Raw genomic sequence first — 18,025 nt, 5'->3', positions numbered from 1 at the left:
CAGGGCCAGATGAAAAAGAGGCACTACAAACCCATGTCTAGGCCCCAGCTACTGGAGTCGTGATAAAATCCGGCTCTTGGCTTCCATTAAAAAGAGAATGTTTCAAACCCTCTGGGTTGCAAAGAAAATATTGAAAACATGCCCCAAATGTGACAGATACAGCGATTCCTGCCTGAGTCTGTAGAGAGCCTGAGCCTAGTGCCCTGAGAGGGGACTGCCCCATTTATGTGTATGGGACATTGACACCAAGCCTCACTGCTCCGGGGGCCAGCCAACCCCCCGAAAAGTGGGGCTTTGTGTGGCAGCAGGGGGTAGCTCATATGACTCAGCTCCCCCATCCAATCATAGACACCCTGGCTGCTGGATTGGGGGGGCTCCCTGACCCTTTTCGAGTATCTCTCTCTCAGTGGGAGGGAGGGGATTCCTGCTATTGGTCCTGTGGGGACAGACAGCCCTTGGGTGGGTGGCCCCTTCCACAGCCACTGCTAATGGGGCCAGGACCACGACAGGGCCTCTTGTCAGCATGTTGTGCCTGGAGCCCTGGGGTGCCTCAGTCCAGCCCTGTGCAAAATGCACATTTCAATAACAAAGCCAGGAGAATAACCTGGGCAGAGGCAGCAGGGCCAGAGCTACACATTCTGGGGCATTGTCTGGCTGAGACACTGATCCTGGGGGAGACTCTTTCCCACTTGTCTGCTATGCTCCAAGATTTCTCAGGAATGGAGGAGTTTAGCTGAAGTTTGAGGACACTGAGCCAAGCTGCAGCCTTGCAGAACCTAGTGCTCACCTGGGCAGGGGAGGCCTCAGAAGGGCCATATTACATTCCTTTGAGATAGGGTTACCATATTTTCAGCCTCCAAAAGGAGGACACTCCGCCCCCAGCCCTGCCCACGCCCCCAACTCCGCCCCTTCCCCAAAGTCCACGCCCCAACTCCGCCCCCTCCCCTGCTTCCCGCGAACATTTGATTCGCGGGAAGCCTGAAGCAGGTAAGGGGTGTGTGTGGGGGGAGGAGGCGCGGGCCAGGCTGGCCCCCCCGGCGTTTCCAGCCTGGGTCGGCTCAGGCCCTGAGGTGCCGGCCCCGGGCCCGGCCCCCGGCCGAGCACCCCTGGCCCGCCCAGCACTGCCGGTCCCCGGCCCAGCCCCCGGACCCCCGGCAGAGCACCCCCCGGCCCCGCCGGCCCCCGGACCCCCGGCCGAGCACCCCCTGGCCCGCTCAACACCCCTCGGCCCGGGAATGGACCCCCGGCCGAGCACCCCCCGGCCCGCTCAACACCCCCCAGCCCGGCCCCCGGACCCCCGGCTGAGCACCCCCCCCGGCTCTGCTGGCCCCCGGCCCCGCCGGCGCTCGGCCCCGCCGGCGCTCGGCCCCGCCGGCCCCCGGTCCCCGGCACCGCCGGCGCTCGGCCCCGCCGGCCCCCGGCCCCCCTGGTCCCCGGCCCCGCCGGCGCTCGGTCCCCGGCACTCGGTCCCCGGCGCTCGGCCCCGCCGGCCCCCGGCACCCCCGGCGCTCGGCGCCCCCGGCCCAGCACTGCCGCCCACATGTCCCAATTTTCCCGGACATGTCCGGCTTTTGGGGATTTCCCCCCGGACGGGGATTTGGAGCCCAAAAGGCGGACATGTCCGGGAAAATCCGGACGTATGGTAACCCTATTTGAGATGTTGAAATAAAAAACTGTATCTGGGAATTTTTCAGCAGATTTGGGGAATTTTTAGCACTAGGTTGGGAAAAGTTGGCATCACGATATAGAAGCACTGTTTTTCAGATGACAAGAAAACCACCAGGACAGAAGCTGTTTTTTCATCAGCTCACTTTTAGTGTAAGAGGACTGTTGTCCCCTTACTAAAACTCATTGCGGGTTTTTGGTTGGCTAGCTCTCCGTACCAAAAGAAAGGGGAAAGGTTGATGTGAAATCAGGACTCTGAGACTGACAGTCCCCAGGAACAATGGGGAGAGGCCAATGCTCCAGGTCAGCCTGATTGACAGGGCGGGGAGACTAATCAGGGAGTCAGGACAGGAGGTGGGGGGGGTCCTGTCCTCCATGTGAGCTGGAATTGCCTGGGTCAGACAGAGCGGGGCCGAGCTAAGGAGAAAGCAGGGGCCTGAGCTGAGCTGGGGAGCAGAGCTGTGCCAGCCAGAGGGGCCAGAAAAGCAGCTCAGGAAGCAGGTCAGTATGTGGAGCAGAGTCACAGAAGCAGCCCACAGAGCAGACCTGTGCTGGGAGGAGAGCTCCAGCAACCAGAGCCGGAGGGTCAGAGAAGCAGCCCAGGGAGCTGGAGGCAGAGCAGCAGCAGCAGCCGTGCTGAGGCAGAGTGGAGCTGGAGGTGAGACATTGTGGTGGAGCTGGGGCTGGAGCAGTCCAGAGCCAGATGCGGTGAGCAACTGGAGAGAGCGAGGGGGACCCTGGGCAGCAGGCCCAGCGCAGGGTGATGTCCCCAGCCAACATGCCTTGCAGGCCAGACTTGGAGGGGGATCGTAACCCTGACGGGGCAGATGATACTCGGAAGAAGGGTCCTGCCACCTAGAGCCTGAGCATGTGGCACCTCCAGAGTAAGTGTCTGACCCGCAGCATCCCTGCAGCACAGCCAGGGCCTGAGAAGGGGCCTGAGACTTGTGAGGAACAGACTGAACTTCCCTGACATTCCAAGACGCTGGTTATGATGTCCCTGTGCCACAGAGTAGGGTGATGTGTTTTCTTTTAACCTTTCCCATTTTTTCCTTATTTTTAAAAATTGATTGCTGTTTAATAAATTGTATTTGCTTTGAACTGTATGTAATGATCAGTGGGTCAGGGAAGCAGCCAGTGCAGAGAGAGCACCCCGGAGTGGTGGGGTCCCTTGATCCATGAGAATCTCATGGGGAAGGCCCACACAAGAGAATACCTTCACCAGTTCTACTGCGATGGAAGTGTTCCATAGTGGGATGGCCTCGGGGAAGTGAGTGGCATAATCCTTCAGTATGAGGCTATCCTGGAACCCCGCATTACTCTTCAGGAGCGGGCCCACCAGGTCCATCGCAATTTGCTCAAAGGGAACCCCGAACATGGGTAGGGGGACCAAGGGTGCTTTCGCCACCCCAGGGAGGCAGCTAGTTGGCACTCAGGGCACGAGTCCTTTACCTCCCGATGGACTCCAGGGCAGAAGAAGCACAACAGAACTCAGGCCAGGTTTTTCTCTTGTCCCAGATGTCCAGCCATGGAAACGTCATGGGCAAGCTTCAAGATAGCTTTCCGATCATAGTGGGGGACAACAACTGGGTCCAGACTTCCTGAGTTTGGGAGTCCTGAGTAACATGGTAGAAGTGATCGCCTGTAGCTTGAATTGGGTCCATTGTGCAGCCTCAGGAGATCAGTCACGGCTCTGTTGACCTGGCCTACCTGTTTGTAGGCCCGGCTCAGCGTGGGCGCATCCCTCTGGTTGCAACAAAAATCTGTAAGGGGGGGGTCATCGTGGGACTCTTCACCAGAAGGCCCAACATTGTTATTGGGACTGGGGGCTCATCAGGGTGTTCCCCTTGGGGTTCTTCAGCCTCCTCCTCTTCTTCTGAAGAAGGCTGTCTCGTCCCAGGATGACTGGATAGGTGAGGTGGGAGCCAACTCCAGTGTCAACCCCCACATCAGTTTGTTAATGGTCAGAGAGATCTGGGCACTGGTGTACGATTTTACATCCCCGTGGATACATTGGAGGTATATCTCTCAACACGCTTGTGTGAGGTCAGGGGCGAATTCCTGGTGGATGAGGTTTTGCCTACAGTCTGAGTCTGAGGGCTGTGACTCGTTTTCACCCAACCTCCACAGTGGTTGTTTGCTGGCCCGAGACTCTCCAATATAGACTTGGCTGAAGATGCAGTCCATCTCAGGACACTTCTATTGTAAGTGCCCAAGCTGGCTGCAGGAGAAGCAGGGTCCAAGCTCTAGTTGCCCTGACCAGGGGATTACCTCCGTGGAGGGATTTGGGTTGTGGTCTCAACTCTTCTTGTCAGAGGCGTCGGAGCATCTGTGCCATGTGGCTCAGGTCACTGAGAGGTGTTGCTGGCCCCATCATCATGGGTTTGGATTCCAGGGTGCCGTTCGGCCTTCGGCCTGGGCTTCCTTGCCAGGCCATGGAGCATCAAGCCGGGAGTTGAGGCCAGGGCTCAGGCTCCTGGCCCAATAGGGTTCTCAGCATCCAAGAAGTCCTCCATTAAGGTGACAGCTGCACTAAGTGTTGTGGGTCAGTGCCAGAGTACCTAAACCCTCCCCTGGGGCAAGACGACAGGAACAAACTGCTCTAGGGTGATCTGCTCAGTGATCTTGTCCGCTGACCATTGCTCAGGGTGCAACCATCACCAGCAGAGGTCTTTTATCTCCTGGGCGATAACCTGCGGCCAGGCACCCCGCGGATAGGTGTTAGTCCAATATCACTGGCGGAAGGTCTCCAGCATGATGTCCAAGGCATCTTAAATGGCCAGCATCATGCATCCATAATCTTGTGCGTCATTGATTGGGAGCCCCCGATAGGCGATCTGGGTTGCCCCAGTCAGATAGAGGGCCAAGAGGGTGGCCCACTGCTCTGAGGGCACCGGGCAACCAATGTGACCTGCTCAAACATCACAAGAAATACTTTGGGGTCATCTTCAGGTCCCATCTTGGAAAGCCATATGGACAATGGGAAAGTGGGGGATTCATTGTGCCCCTGGGAGGTTGCCCGCTGGGTTCAGGCAGCAGGGTCACAAGCTATTGGAGACACAGTTGCTGATCCTCATGGTGTTGGGCCCCAAATTCCAGAACAGTTGCTGTTGTTTGGCCCCCAACACCTGTACCAGTTGTTGTTGTTGCTGGAGTTATGACACGTGCTGCTGCTGTTGGCTCTTGGCCAGATACTTAATGAACTTGTCAAGCTCCATCTCTCCAATTAGGGTTATCTAAGGTATGGCATATGCAGGATCTCTTACTGCAGGGGTCGGGTTGCTGCCCACATTCTCCACCAAGCAGGTACCTCCCCCTCTGGGTCAGTGGGAGGCCACTCTGCCTCACTACATAGACATGTTACTTTGCAGATGGATCATTGCCCTTACTTTCAATATTTGGACTGAAACATGGAATTCCTTCATTAGCTATTGCTCGCATGCAATGATGGGCATTGCTACTTTTGGCTCATTCCTATACTATTCAGTTCCATGAAGGGACTCAGCATGGCAATGCTGATAGGCTATCACACAAGCCATACCCAAACTCATTTACCCAAAGAAACTTCAGATGAAATGTTCTATCTCAGCTTGATGGATAGGTCACCACAGGAATCAACAAAGAAACTGCTGAGGATGATGTGCTTTCTCTTGTGAGGGAATGGTACTACAAGGTATAGGGTTGGATTATAAGAATCCCCAGTTTACACAATTCATGTCATGTCAACGTGAATTATCTGTGAATTACAGTTGCATCTTATGGGAAATGTGAATGATCATTCCAAAATCAGTTCAGTCTCAGGTTTGGCAGCTCTTCACAAAGCCCATCTTGGAATCATACAGATGAAGTTCATAGCCTGGAGTCATGTCAGTTAGCAGGGATTGACAAAGATATTGGAAGAAGATGAAGTGATATACTATGTGCCAGCAAATTCAACATGATCCTGGCTAGGTTGTTCAAACACCTTGGTTGTGGACTCAGACACACTGGACGCTTAATCACGTACAGTTTGCAAGATTTTTAGAAGGTTACATGTTTTTGATCATAGTCAATGCCATTTGAAATGACCAGTAGTTTTCAGCATGACTCCTACTAAGTGCTGCTAAGATCATAGACTCATAGACTTTAAGGTCAGAAGGGACCATATGATCATCTAGTCTGACCTCCCGCATGATGCAGGCCACAAAAGCTGACCCACCCACTTTCCGTTGACTCAGCTGTTGAAGTCCCCAAATCCTGTGATTTAAGGACTTCAAGTTGCAGAGAATCCTCCAGCTAGCGACCCCCGCCCCATGCTGCGGAGGAAGGTTAAAAACCTCGAGGGCCTCTGCCAATCTACCCTGGAGGAAAATTCCTTCCCGACCCCGAATATGGCGATCAGTAGAACTCCGAGCATGCAGGCAAGATTCTCCAGCCAGACCCTCATTGACCATTGATACTATTTACCAGCGATGGCACGCTGTTGATTAATTGACTAAAATCACGTTATCCCATCAAACCATTCCCTCCATAAACTTATCAAGCTTAATCTTAAAGCCAGAGAAGTCTTTCGCCCCCACTGTTTCCCTAGGAAGGCTGTTCCAAAATTTCACCCCTCTGATGGTTAGAAACCTTCGTCTAATTTCAAGCCTAAACTTCCCCACCGCCAGTTTATATCCATTTGTTCTCGTGTCCACATTAGTACTGAGCTGAAATAATTCCTCTCCCTCCCTGGTATTTATCCCTCTGATATATTTAAAGAGAGCAATCATGTCCCCCCTCAGCCTTCTTTTGGTTAGGGTAAACAAACCGAGCTCCTCGAGTCTCTTTTCATACGACAGGTTTTCCATTCCTCTGATCATCCTAGTGGCCCTTCTCTGTACCCGTTCCAGTTTGAGTTCATCCCTTTTAAACATGGGAGACCAGAACTGCACACAGTACTCCAAATGAGGTCTCACCAGTGCCTTGTATAACGGAAGCAGCACCTCCTTATCCCTACTAGATATACCTTGCCTAATGCATCCCAAGACCGCATTGGCTTTTTTCACGGCCACGTCACATTGCCGACTCATAGTCATCCTGCGGTCAACCAGGACTCCGAGGTCTTCTCCTCCTCTGTTACTTCCAATCGATGCGTCCCCAGCTTATAACTAAAATTCTTGTTAGTCATCCCTAAATGCATCACCTTACACTTTTCACTATTAAATTTCATCCTATTTCCATTACTCCAATTTACAAGGTCATCCAAGTCTCCCTGCAGAATATCCTGATCCTTCTCCGAATTGGCAATACCTCCCAACTTTGTGTCATCCGCAAACTTTATCAGCCCACACCTACATTTGGTTCCGAGGTCAGTAATAAATAGATTAAATAAAATGGGACCCAAAACCAAACCTTGAGGAACTCCACTGGTGACCTCCCTCCAACCTGACAGTTCACCTTTCAGTATGACCCGCTGCAGTTTCCCCTTTAACCAGTTCCTTATCCACCTCTGGATTTTCATATCGATCCCCATCTTTTCCAATTTAACCAACAATTCCTTGTGCGGTACCGTATCAAACGCTTTACTGAAATCGAGGTATATTAGGTCCACCGCATTTCCCTTATCTAAAAAGTTTGTTACTTTCTCAAAGAAGGAGATCAGGTTGGTTTGGCACGATCTGCCTTTCGTAAAAGCATGTTGTAATTTGTCGCAATTGCCATTGCCCTCAAGGTCCTTAACTACTTTCTCTTTCAAAATTTTTTCCAGGACCTTGCATACTACAGATGTTAAACTAACAGGCCTGTAGTTACCCGGGTCACCTTTCTTGAAAATAGGAACCACATTAGCTATTCTCCAGTCCAACGGTACCACCCCCGAGTTTATAGATTCATTAAAAATGATCGCTAACGGGCTTGCAATTTCTCACGCCAGTTCCTTCAATATTCTCAGATGAAGATCATCCGGACCGCCCGATTTAGTCCCGTTAAGGTGTTCAAGTTTGGCTTCTACCTCGGATACAGTAATGTCAATCCCCCCTCCTTTATTCCCCTCTGTCACACTGCCACTATTCCTAAGCCCTTCATCAGCCTCATTAAAGACCGATGCAAAATATTCGTTTAGATATTGTGCCATCCCTAGATTATCCTTTATCTCCACTCCATCTACAGTCTTCAGTGGTCCCACTTCTTCTTTCTTTGTTTTCTTCCTATTTATATGGCTATAAAACCTCTTACTATTGGTTTTAATTCCCCTCGCAAGGTCCAACTCTGCACGGCTTTTAGCCTTTCTCACTCCATCTCTACATGCTCTGACCTCAATAAGGTAGGTTTCCTTACTGATCCCTCCCCTCTTCCACTCTTTGTACGCTTTCTGTTTTTTCTTAATCACCCCTTTGAGACGCTTGCTCATTGGACATCTTTGCACCTTGTTCAAATAATTTGGTTTACTGTTACAGTTATTGAGTGACAATGGACCTCAATTCTGTTCTGCAGAATTTCAGAGGTTCCTAGCTTCAAATGGAATTCAGCACATATGCTCTGCTCCATATTATCCGGCTTCAAACTTACTAGCAGAACTCTTTGTACAGACACTTAATCAACCCTTAAAATCTAACAAGTCTATTTTTAGTCAGAGATTGGAAAATTCCTTGCTCATCTACAGGCACACACCACATGCTACTGAAACTCTTTTCTTGAAACAATCTTTGCGTACCTATTGGGACCTGCTACATCCTGATATTGCCGCACTTGTAGCCTAATCCCAATCTCTGCAAACTGATTGATTATGTGAGACTCATCATCATTCTTTTCAAGTTCGAGACTTAATGTGGAGGCTACAGTTGTGAAGAGAAATGGGTGCCTGGAGAATTTGTAAAATGCACAGGACTTGTATTGTTTTTGGTAAAACTAGCCAATGGTATTTTATGGAGATCACATATGGACCAGTTGCAGCCTCAGCAAGTACCGGAGTCCGGGGATGTCCCAATAAGACTTTCTGTTCCTTGATTGAATCTCCTTCCATTACAACTCCTAGTTTTAATGACTTGTTAAGAAAAACTTTGGTACCAGATCCAGGTGATTGCATACCAGATCCAGTTGATTCCTTGCCACTGACTGTTCCTGTAGTTCAGGACACTGCCACACCACCATCACAAGAGAATACAATAACGAGCTGTGCACCTGAATTTATACATTGTTTAGTTACAGTGTTGCTATTCCACAGAAGAATGATCCCTTGCCATTTAAAAGTATGCGGTTGTCCTCCTGCAATGATTACTTAGGTTATACAGTGTTTCATGTTAGACATGTCACTGCTCTACAGCCAAAATGCTTCTGAAATAAATGTGGTCAAACTTTACTAATTCTGGGTCACTGAGAACGAAAATGATGCTTAAAATTGTTGATTGGCTCTAGTTTTCAAGATATGCTATTGGGTCAGTATATACGACCCTTGACTTGGGAATGGTGGAGGACAAGTGAGTTATAAAGGGAAGGGATCTCAATTTAAACCAGAAATGACTAAAATACATCTTTGACTGGATCTATGAATAAATCTATGACTGGGTTTGGACAGTACTTGCTTTTTAGGCAAAACAGAGAATGATGCAATCTGAAGCTGGTATTGCGTCATACATTATATGAATTGCATCATGTTATTCCTAGAAGTCATGGATGATGCAATCATAACGAAGCTTACATCACTCTGCTGAACAAATTGCCCTATATCTGCTCTAGAAATCAAACAGTGTCGTGCTCTCTTATTTGTCAGTGTTTGATTTTGCAAAGGGACACAGTGAGCCAAAGTGAGCAGAGATGCCTCGTACTTGTGTAAACAGTGCAGATAACTTCTGCTATGTTTGTAGTGAAGTGACTTTTGCATCACAAAAGCGCAGTATAACCACTATGGTTAAGAAAGCCTATCACCTTTATTTTGGCTGCAAAATTGGAGATCGGGACAAGAGGTGGGCCCCACACATATGCTGCAACACTTGTGCAACAAATCTTTGCCAGTGGTTGAACAGGAAAAGGAAATCTATGCCTTTTGCAGTGCCAATGATTTGGAGAGAGCCAACAGATCATACCAGCAATTGTTACTTTTGCATAGTGCCTCCAGTTGGGAAAGGTTTGTCAAAGAAGAAAAATTGGACTGTGCATTATCCAAACATTCCATCAGCTATATGCCCAGTACCCCACGGAGAAGGACTGCTGGTTCCTGATGCACCAGAATCATTCTCACTTGAGTCAGACGAGGAAGAGTATGAAACTTCTGGTACTGAACCCTCAATGTCACAGGACCCACATTTTCTCCCATCCTCCTCCTCTGAACCACACCTCATAACACAAGGTGAACTGAATGACCTTGTCAAGGATTTGGAACTACCCAAGAGTAAGGCAGAGCTGTTGGGCTCCAGACTACAGCAGTGGAATCTCCTGGCAGGTGATGTTAGGGTTTCCATGTTCCGTGACCATCAAAAGGATCTTGTCCCATTCTTCTTCATGGAAGGTGATCTTACAAGATCACCTTCCATGAAGAAGAATGGGACAAGATCCTTTTGCAACAACATCAATGGTGTGATGGCAGCTGTCAACATCGTTCACGATCCAGATGAGTGGAGACTGTTCATTGATTCATCGAAGACGAGTCTTAAAGCTGTTTTACTGCATAATGGCAATGTTTTGCCATCAATTCCAGTTGGTCATGCAATCCATATGAAAGAAACCTATGACAACATGAAACAACTTTTGAGGTGCATAAACTATGACCAACATCAGTGGCAGCTTTGTGGTGATTTGAAGGTTGTTGCTCTCTTGCTTGGTCTGCAGACTGGATACACAAAGTACTGCTGTTTTCTCTGCGAATGGGATAGTCGTGCAAGAGATTCCCACTACATCAAGAAAGATTGGCCACTCTGACAGTCATTGGAGCCTGGGAGGAAAAGTGTTCAGCATCCACCACTTGTTGAATCAAGGAAGATTTTGTTACCACCCTTACACATCAAGCTGGGTCTGATGAAGAACTTTGTCAAGGCCATTGACAAAACACAAGCAGCTTTCAAGTACCTCCGTGGAAAATTTCCAAGGTTAAGTGAAGCTAAGATAAAGGAAAGGGTCTTTGTTGGTCCTCAGATTCGTGAACTTCTTCGAGATGATGCATTTGACCATGCACTGCGTGGCAAGGAAAAGACGGCATGGAAAGCCTTCCAATTAGTGGCAATAAATTTTCTCGAAAACAACAAGGCAGACAACTACAGGTTGTTGGTGGAATACCTCCTCAAGACATACAAAAGCCTTGGTTGCAACATGTCACTAAAGATACATTTTTTGCACTCTCATCTAGATTTTTTTCCACCGAACTGTGGAGCAGTGAGCGACGAGCACGGCGACCAGGACATTGCAACAATGGAGAAACGCTATCAGGGCAAATGGAGCCCATCAATGCTTGCAGACTATTGCTGGACAGTGACAAGAGATGCTCCATTTAATGAATACAAGAGACAAGCCAAGAAGCGCCAAGTAGACACTGAATAGGACTAAACTATGTACATAATAGTTTTTTGCCTTTTGTTTCATAATAAATTTTATTTATATAACCCTTTTGCTGATTTTTAAAGTGTTACATAAACAGGACAGGTGAAATATTATAATGTAAAGCAACCATAAACACATGAAAAGACCTAGGTTTACAATTTATGATTAAAACCCTACTATCTACACAATATACATAGACATAAACTGTAAAAACTTAAATATCTTAGAAACCGTAGCCAATCAGTTGTTTTAATTGTCATATTTGAATTCAGCACATCAAAATACATAATAAATAGCAGAAGCAGACGACTTCTCAAAAATTGTAGACCAGTGTAATTGATAATGTATATGTGTTTGGAAAGTTTTTTAAAGCAGGGTGGATGAATGTGATGAACTGTCCCTTTAAATATTTGAGCACTCCACCCTTTCCAGTGCAAAGCCTCGCTTTCATGTTAGTTTCAATTTTGCAGCTGAACAATAAAGCCACCACAGCAGAAGCTATCTATCTGTCAGCTCCCTGTGTCTATCTATTGCCTTCTCTGCTAGTCCAAACATAACACTTCTCTATGTTCCTTCTCCCATTATAGAATAATAGAATATTAGGGTTGGAAGAGACCTCAGGAGGTCATCTAGTCCAATCCTCTGCTCAAAGCAGGACCAACACCAGCTAAGTCATCCCAGCCAGGGCTTTGTCAAGCCGGGCCTTAAAAACCTCTAAGGATGGAGATTCCACCACCACCCTAGATAAACGATTCCAGTGCTTCACCACCCTCCTAGTGAAATAGTATTTCCAAATATCGGACCTAGACCTCCCCCACTGCAACTTGAGACCATTGCTTCTTGTTCTGTCATCTGCCACCACTGAGAACAGCCTAGCTCCATCCTCTTTGGAACACCCCTTCAGGTAGTTGAAGGCTGCTATCAAATCCCCCCTCACTCTTCTGTTCTGCAGACTAAATAACCCCAGTTCCCTCAGCCTCTCCTCGTAAGTCATATGCCCCAGCCCCCTAATCATTTTCATTGCCCTCTGCTGGACTTTTTCCAATTTGTCCACATCCCTTCTGTAGTGGGGGGACCAAAACTGGACATAGTACTCCAGGTGTGGCCTCACCAGTGCCAAATAGAAGGGAATAATCACTTTTCTCAATCTGCTGGCAATGCTCCTACTAATACAGCCCACTATGCCGTTGGCCTTCTTGGCAACAAGGGCACACGGCTGACTCATATCCAGCTTCTCATCCACTATAATCCCCAGGTCCTTTTCTGCAGAACTGCTGCTTAGCCAGTCAGTCCCCAGCCTGTAGCAGTGCATTGCCTCAGCTCTCAGGTGATCCTTGTTTGGGGGAAGTCACTCACCTCCGGGCCAAAGCTACTTATGTCCCACACTGACTGGATCCCCCTCCTTTGCCTGCTCCCCACAGGCTCCAATTCCCCTCCATTTGGCCCCTCCTCAAACAACTTAATGGATCTCCACAAGCCACACACAGATCCTGCCTAGGCTGGGGAAAGCTGCACTGGGACATGCCTGTCTCCCTGGGAGACATCCATGTAATGCAGAATCCATGGTGCCACCTTTCTGATGTTGCAAAGGTGCCAACAAGCCCCAAATCCAATGTCTGAGCCAACCCCTCGGGCCTCACCCACACACTGAAGAGGGAAGGGCACAAGACCCGGTTTCCCTCACTCAAGTGCCCTAAGGTGGCTGTGGTCACCTGGCACTGGATGCCCAGCCTGGCACAGAGATGGACACGACTGGCTCCACTCTTCACTACCTGTCTGGCAGGGGGTGGGGGAGGCAGACGGACCCCTCACTGCTCAGTTTGGCAGCACCTGGATCCACTTCCCTTAAGCCATGTGAGTTCCCACTCAGCCCCCAGCAGCTGGCTCTGGGGAGAAACACAATGGGGCCTTTAAGGGGTTTCTTGACCAAGAGCAGCAGTAATTCTCACCTTGTAATCCTGGGCAGCCTCCTCTATGGGGACCACAGCATGAGTGCGGTGAGCCCGGGACTCCCTGCAAATCACACAGATGGCTTCTCCGTCCTCCTCACAGAAGAGTTGGAGCTTCTCCTCATGTCTCTCACAAAGATTCTCCTGCGCATTCTCTGGCTTTAACCCCAGTTTTTTTATGTTCTCTACAATATCAGCCAGCTGCCTGTTGGACCGGAGTTTCCCTTTCTGGAGTGGCTCTCGGCACTGGGGACAGAGGATCATTGTGCCTGATTCAGACTCCCTGTGCTCACTGTACTGGGTGATGCAGGCTCGGCAGAAGTTGTGCCCACAGTCTATGGTCACCGGCTCTGTCAGATACTCCAGGCAGATGGAACAAGTGGCTTCTTCTAACATTTGCTCTATGGGAGCTGCTGAGGCCATGGCTGCTGAGGTATGGTTGATGGCCGGTCCCCTTGCTGCTTGGATCAGCTCTTCACATGCACAGAATGAGGTGAGGGAATGGGGGTGAAGGTGGGGGGGAGTGTCACAGAGTAGGTGAGAAAGTGAAATGGGGTGAGATGGAGAGAACAGATGAGAAAAGTTTATTGACCTGTAGGTTATTGGAGCCTCATATGTGTGTGTATATACACATATGAGGCTGTAATAAAAATCACATTGGTAGATCCAATGGGTTTTAGAGCACTTTGTGACAATCAGCTCTTTATTTCTCAGGGAGAGCTATATCTGAGCAATGCCTTCACCAAATGACCACAACTTGCACCACTAACTCTACCCCTGGCCCTAATATGACACAGCAATATTTAAAGGATGCATGTGGATTTTAGAGAACTTTGAAATATCGGCTCTTAAAGAAAAAGCTCTGCCCTTCAGACAAAGTTTCCAACAGAAGCCCATTTCCCGAGGCAGACAGGGTAATAGTGCACAGCAGACAGGCAACCTCAGTACTTCGCTAAGGAAAGGACTCCAAGTTAAAGTCTCTAGGTAATTGCTCTTCTCTGATCCCTGCAGCATGTTGCCTTGAGCTACCCAGTGACTAACACTAGCTGTGCTTCTACACACTCTCCTGTGACAGAGCAGCAGCCGTGCTGCACATGTCTCTGCAGCACCAACACCCAGGCTTGAGACAGTTACTAGCCGGAGCTAACTTTAACAGTTATTAACTTTTACAGTATTGCTTCCCCAAGGGGGCACTGGGTGCCAGGCTTTAGCTGAGATCAGTCCTCAGCAGCTGAGATCAATTTGGGTAGAATCAGAGCAGTAGACTGAGCCCCAAGTTTGTGCAAAAATATTATAACCAGAAAATAGAACGAGGAGTACTTGTGGCACCTTAGAAACTAACACATTTATTTGGACATAAGCTTTCCTGAGCTAAAACCCACTTTATCAGCTGCATGTAGTGGAAAATACAGTAGGAAAATATATATACACAGAGAATATGAAAAAATTGGGGTTGCCATACCAACTCTAACAAGACTAATCAATTAAGATGGGCTATTATCAGCAGGAGAAAAAAAACTTTTGTAGTGAGAATCAGGATGGCCCATTTCAAACAGTTGACAAGAAGATGTGAGTAACAGTAGGGGGGAAATTAGCATGGGGAAATAGTTTTTACTTTGTGTAATGACCCATCCACTCCTTGTCTTTATTCAAGCCTAATTTAATGATGTCCACAGCATCACAGGCTCGTTCACCTGCACATGTACCAATGTGATATATGCCATCATGTGCCAGCAATGCCCCTCTGCCATGTACATTGGCCAAACCAGACAGTCTCTACGCAAAAGAATAAATGGACACAAATCAGATGTCAAGAACTATAACATTAAAAAACCAGGCGGAGAACACTTCAACCTTCCTGGTCACTCAATTATAGACCTAAAAGTCACAATTCTTCAACAAAAAAACTTCAAAAACAGACTCCAATGAGAAACTGCAGAATTGGAATTAATTTCCAAACTGGACACCATTAAATTAGGCTTGAATAAAGACTGGGAGTGGATGGGTCATTATACAAAGTAAAAACTATTTCCCCATGCTAATTTTCCCCCTATTGTTACTGTCACTTTTTTGAGGGGATGGGGCCCTGCCCCCTGGGAAGCCCTTACTCAGATAACTTTACATTTGAACCATAAACACTAGCCCAGACCTGCAGAAGGCACAGCAGTTTTCAAGACAACCCACAGCAGCATTTAGATTGTATAGCACTTAAAAGACCAGCTGTTAAACATAAAGTTATCTGTAGGGTGCTGTCACCCAGTGGAGGGAACCAGAAACAGAAGATTAGATACTGGGTGGAGTCAGCAAGATTGTCAGCACCAAGGGAGGGATTCTTAAACTGCAGCCACACCACTGACCCCAGTCCCTGCCCTCCTCTGGGAGCCACTGGCAGCCTCCTTCCATACTGGGTTTCACTGGCCATGGATCCAAGCACAGATTTTGGAGCAGAGGCCCCCAGCACCTCCTAGCAGGGATGGTTCATTGCATGATTTTTGGGAGAGACTGAGACAGGGTGGAGAGAAGCAAGCAGGGGGCGGAGTCTTGGGGGAAGAGGCAGCGTGGGGGCAGGCCCTCAGGAGAAGGGGCGTGCGAGGACAGGGCCTTGTGAGGAATGGGCAGCGTGAGGGTGGGGGCTCATGGAAAAGTGATGATGCAGGGGCAGGGCCCTGGGGGGGAATGGGCAGTGGAGGGGTGGGGCCACAGTTTGGGTGCTGAGGGTCCCCCGACTTTTTGGGAGCTTCCGTCACCCCTGGAACAAGAACCTGCAGTTCACCTTGGTTTCAATGGGAGCTGGGGCCTCTTGTGCTGAGGTGCTGGGACAGAAAAGGGGGTTGTGAACTCCTGCCCCACATCTGAAGACTCAGACTGATCAGTCTGAATTCACTCAGCTTTACTCACAATGGCCCAGATTTTTAAACTTATTTAGGCCAATTCCAGGAAAACCAACTTCCACAGAAATTCATAACTGGTCTGGGTGTCACTTATCCGTAGCCTGACCCCGGTAGGGTTCTGCTGAACCCAGTGCCATTTGAGAGCATCTGTCTCTCCTTGGGCTGGCACGAACTCCAACCCCACTCTTTGAATGCATGGGGCTGCATCCCCCTTCACTGGCTCCTGGAAATGAGGGAGAGAATCCTGGACTGCCATATCTGCAATTGGGGGAATCAGAGGGTAACTCCTCCTGATTTACATGAGTCCTGTGTGTTTTCCTGTCCCTGCCCCGTGATGTGTGTCTATCACTCTCTATTTGCCATGTGTGGTCAGGGCCGGCTCTAGGCACCAGCAAACCAAGCACGTGCTTGGGGCAGCACATTTTCAGGGGCGGCATTCCGGCATTTTTTTTTTTTTTTTTTTTTTTGCTTCTGGTGGCAAAAGACTAGAGCTGGGCCTGGCAGCAGCAGCACCTCATGCATGGGGGCGCCCTGGGGCCGCTGCAGTTTGCGCCATGGGGGAGCAGTGCTGCACCTTGTGGCTGGGCTGGGCAGGCTCCGAGCGGGGGAACTCGGGCTGGTTCCGCCCCGCGGGGCACACGGAGCTGCCTGCAGGTGCCACAGAGCAGCCGCCCTCCGTGCCACAGCTGGGGCTGGGCAAAGCAGCCCGATCCGCCCAGGGACTGCAGCAGGGTGGCCAGAAGCAGCAGCAGCAGCGGAGCCATAGAGGGCGGGGCGCTGTCGTGCGGGGCCCACGTCCCACTCTCCAGGGCTCCGTTTCCTCTGGGGCTACCCTGCCCCGGCTCCGTAGCCCCCTGCTGGGGCGGTCCCCCGGCTCTGCCCTCCTGGTCCTGGCCGGTCCTGGAGGCGGGTGCCCTGGCTGGAGGGACTCTGGGCTGAGGTGCGGCCCGGGAGCCCCGCTGCTTACCCCAATCTGCCAGCGCCGGAGCGGCGGAGTCAGCACTGGTGGGGGGAGCCCAGGGCTGGGACAGCATGGGGTGCGGGGGGGGGTGAGGGTGGGAAAGAGCCCAGCGCTGGGGTGGCAGAGGGTGGGGGAGGGCACTGGTGGGGGGGTGTGAGAGCCCAGGGCTGGGGTGGGGGGCAGCCAAAAATTTTTTTGCTTGGGGCGGCAAAAAACCTAGAGCCAGCCCTGTGTGTGGTCCAGGCTTTGCTGTTTCTGCTCCTAGTGTTTCAGGCACAGTCAGATCTCTGGATCCCTGCGTGACCTTCCTGAGCTGCAGCCCCCAGGAAAGTTACTCTGCACAAATGGCCCCTCCTCACCCCACCTCTGCTCCCAGGGGTCTATGAGTTCCAGAGCTGCTGCTCTCCCTGACACCCCCCCCCCCAGGCTCTGCTCCCAAGTGCTTGCAGGAGCCAATCCAGGTCAGGAGAGCGAATTCCCTCAGACTGGGCCAGTCTGAGAGGAGAGGAGACAGGGAAGGAGGGAGAAGGCGAGATGGAGACTTAAAGGGCAGCAGGGGAATGAAGGGGGGGAAGGAGGTTCCCAGCTCTCAGGTCTGCCTGGATCCATGGGCAATATGATGGGGAACAGGCGGGGAGGTATCCAATCTCTCTGTGCAGATGCCCCAGGGCTCGAATGAAGAGATAGTGGGGGTGGGGCCAGTCAGTCCTTACCGTCTGTCTCTGGACTCAATGTCTCCCCAGCTCTGTCTGTCCCTGGGAGCTGCCAGGCCCCCTGTGTTTCCCTCAGGCTTGGTGCCGCTCTGGAGTGAGCAGCCCTGTGTCCTCTCCACCCACAGGCACCACCTACCACTGGGCCTGGGGAGAGAACCTCCCCCAACCACAACAGCCCGGCCCTATCAGGCTGTGTCCTCCCACCCCCGTTCTGCACGGGCAGCTGCTGTGCAGACTTGTCAGATTACACAGGCCAATTGGCAGCTTCCTCACCTTCACTTGGCCTGATTTTCCTGCTTGCCCCCGTGTGAACCAGGAATGACAAGTTTAATTTCACTTCCTTGTTCCCATAAAAGT

General features: G+C 50.2%; 1 protein-coding gene across 1 annotated transcript in view; it reads right to left on the bottom strand.

Moving 5' to 3' along the window:
- Nucleotides 1-17,772, bottom strand: part of LOC128848292 (E3 ubiquitin-protein ligase TRIM39-like) — a 31,459-nt gene extending 13,687 nt beyond the window's left edge. Inside the window, exons 1-2 of the mRNA XM_054048204.1 lie at nt 17,669-17,772; nt 13,104-13,576 (exon numbers count right to left, since the gene is read on the bottom strand). Of these exons, the coding sequence (XP_053904179.1) occupies nt 13,104-13,526 (423 nt within the window). The 5' untranslated portion in view covers nt 13,527-13,576; nt 17,669-17,772. The remainder of the gene's footprint in view (nt 1-13,103; nt 13,577-17,668) is intronic.
- Nucleotides 17,773-18,025: the final 253 nt, after the last annotated feature.

This window comes from Malaclemys terrapin, chromosome 13, assembly GCF_027887155.1.
Source record: "Malaclemys terrapin pileata isolate rMalTer1 chromosome 13, rMalTer1.hap1, whole genome shotgun sequence".
Taxonomy (NCBI): domain Eukaryota; kingdom Metazoa; phylum Chordata; order Testudines; family Emydidae; genus Malaclemys; species Malaclemys terrapin.
This window is presented reverse-complemented; position numbering and strand designations above follow the sequence as displayed.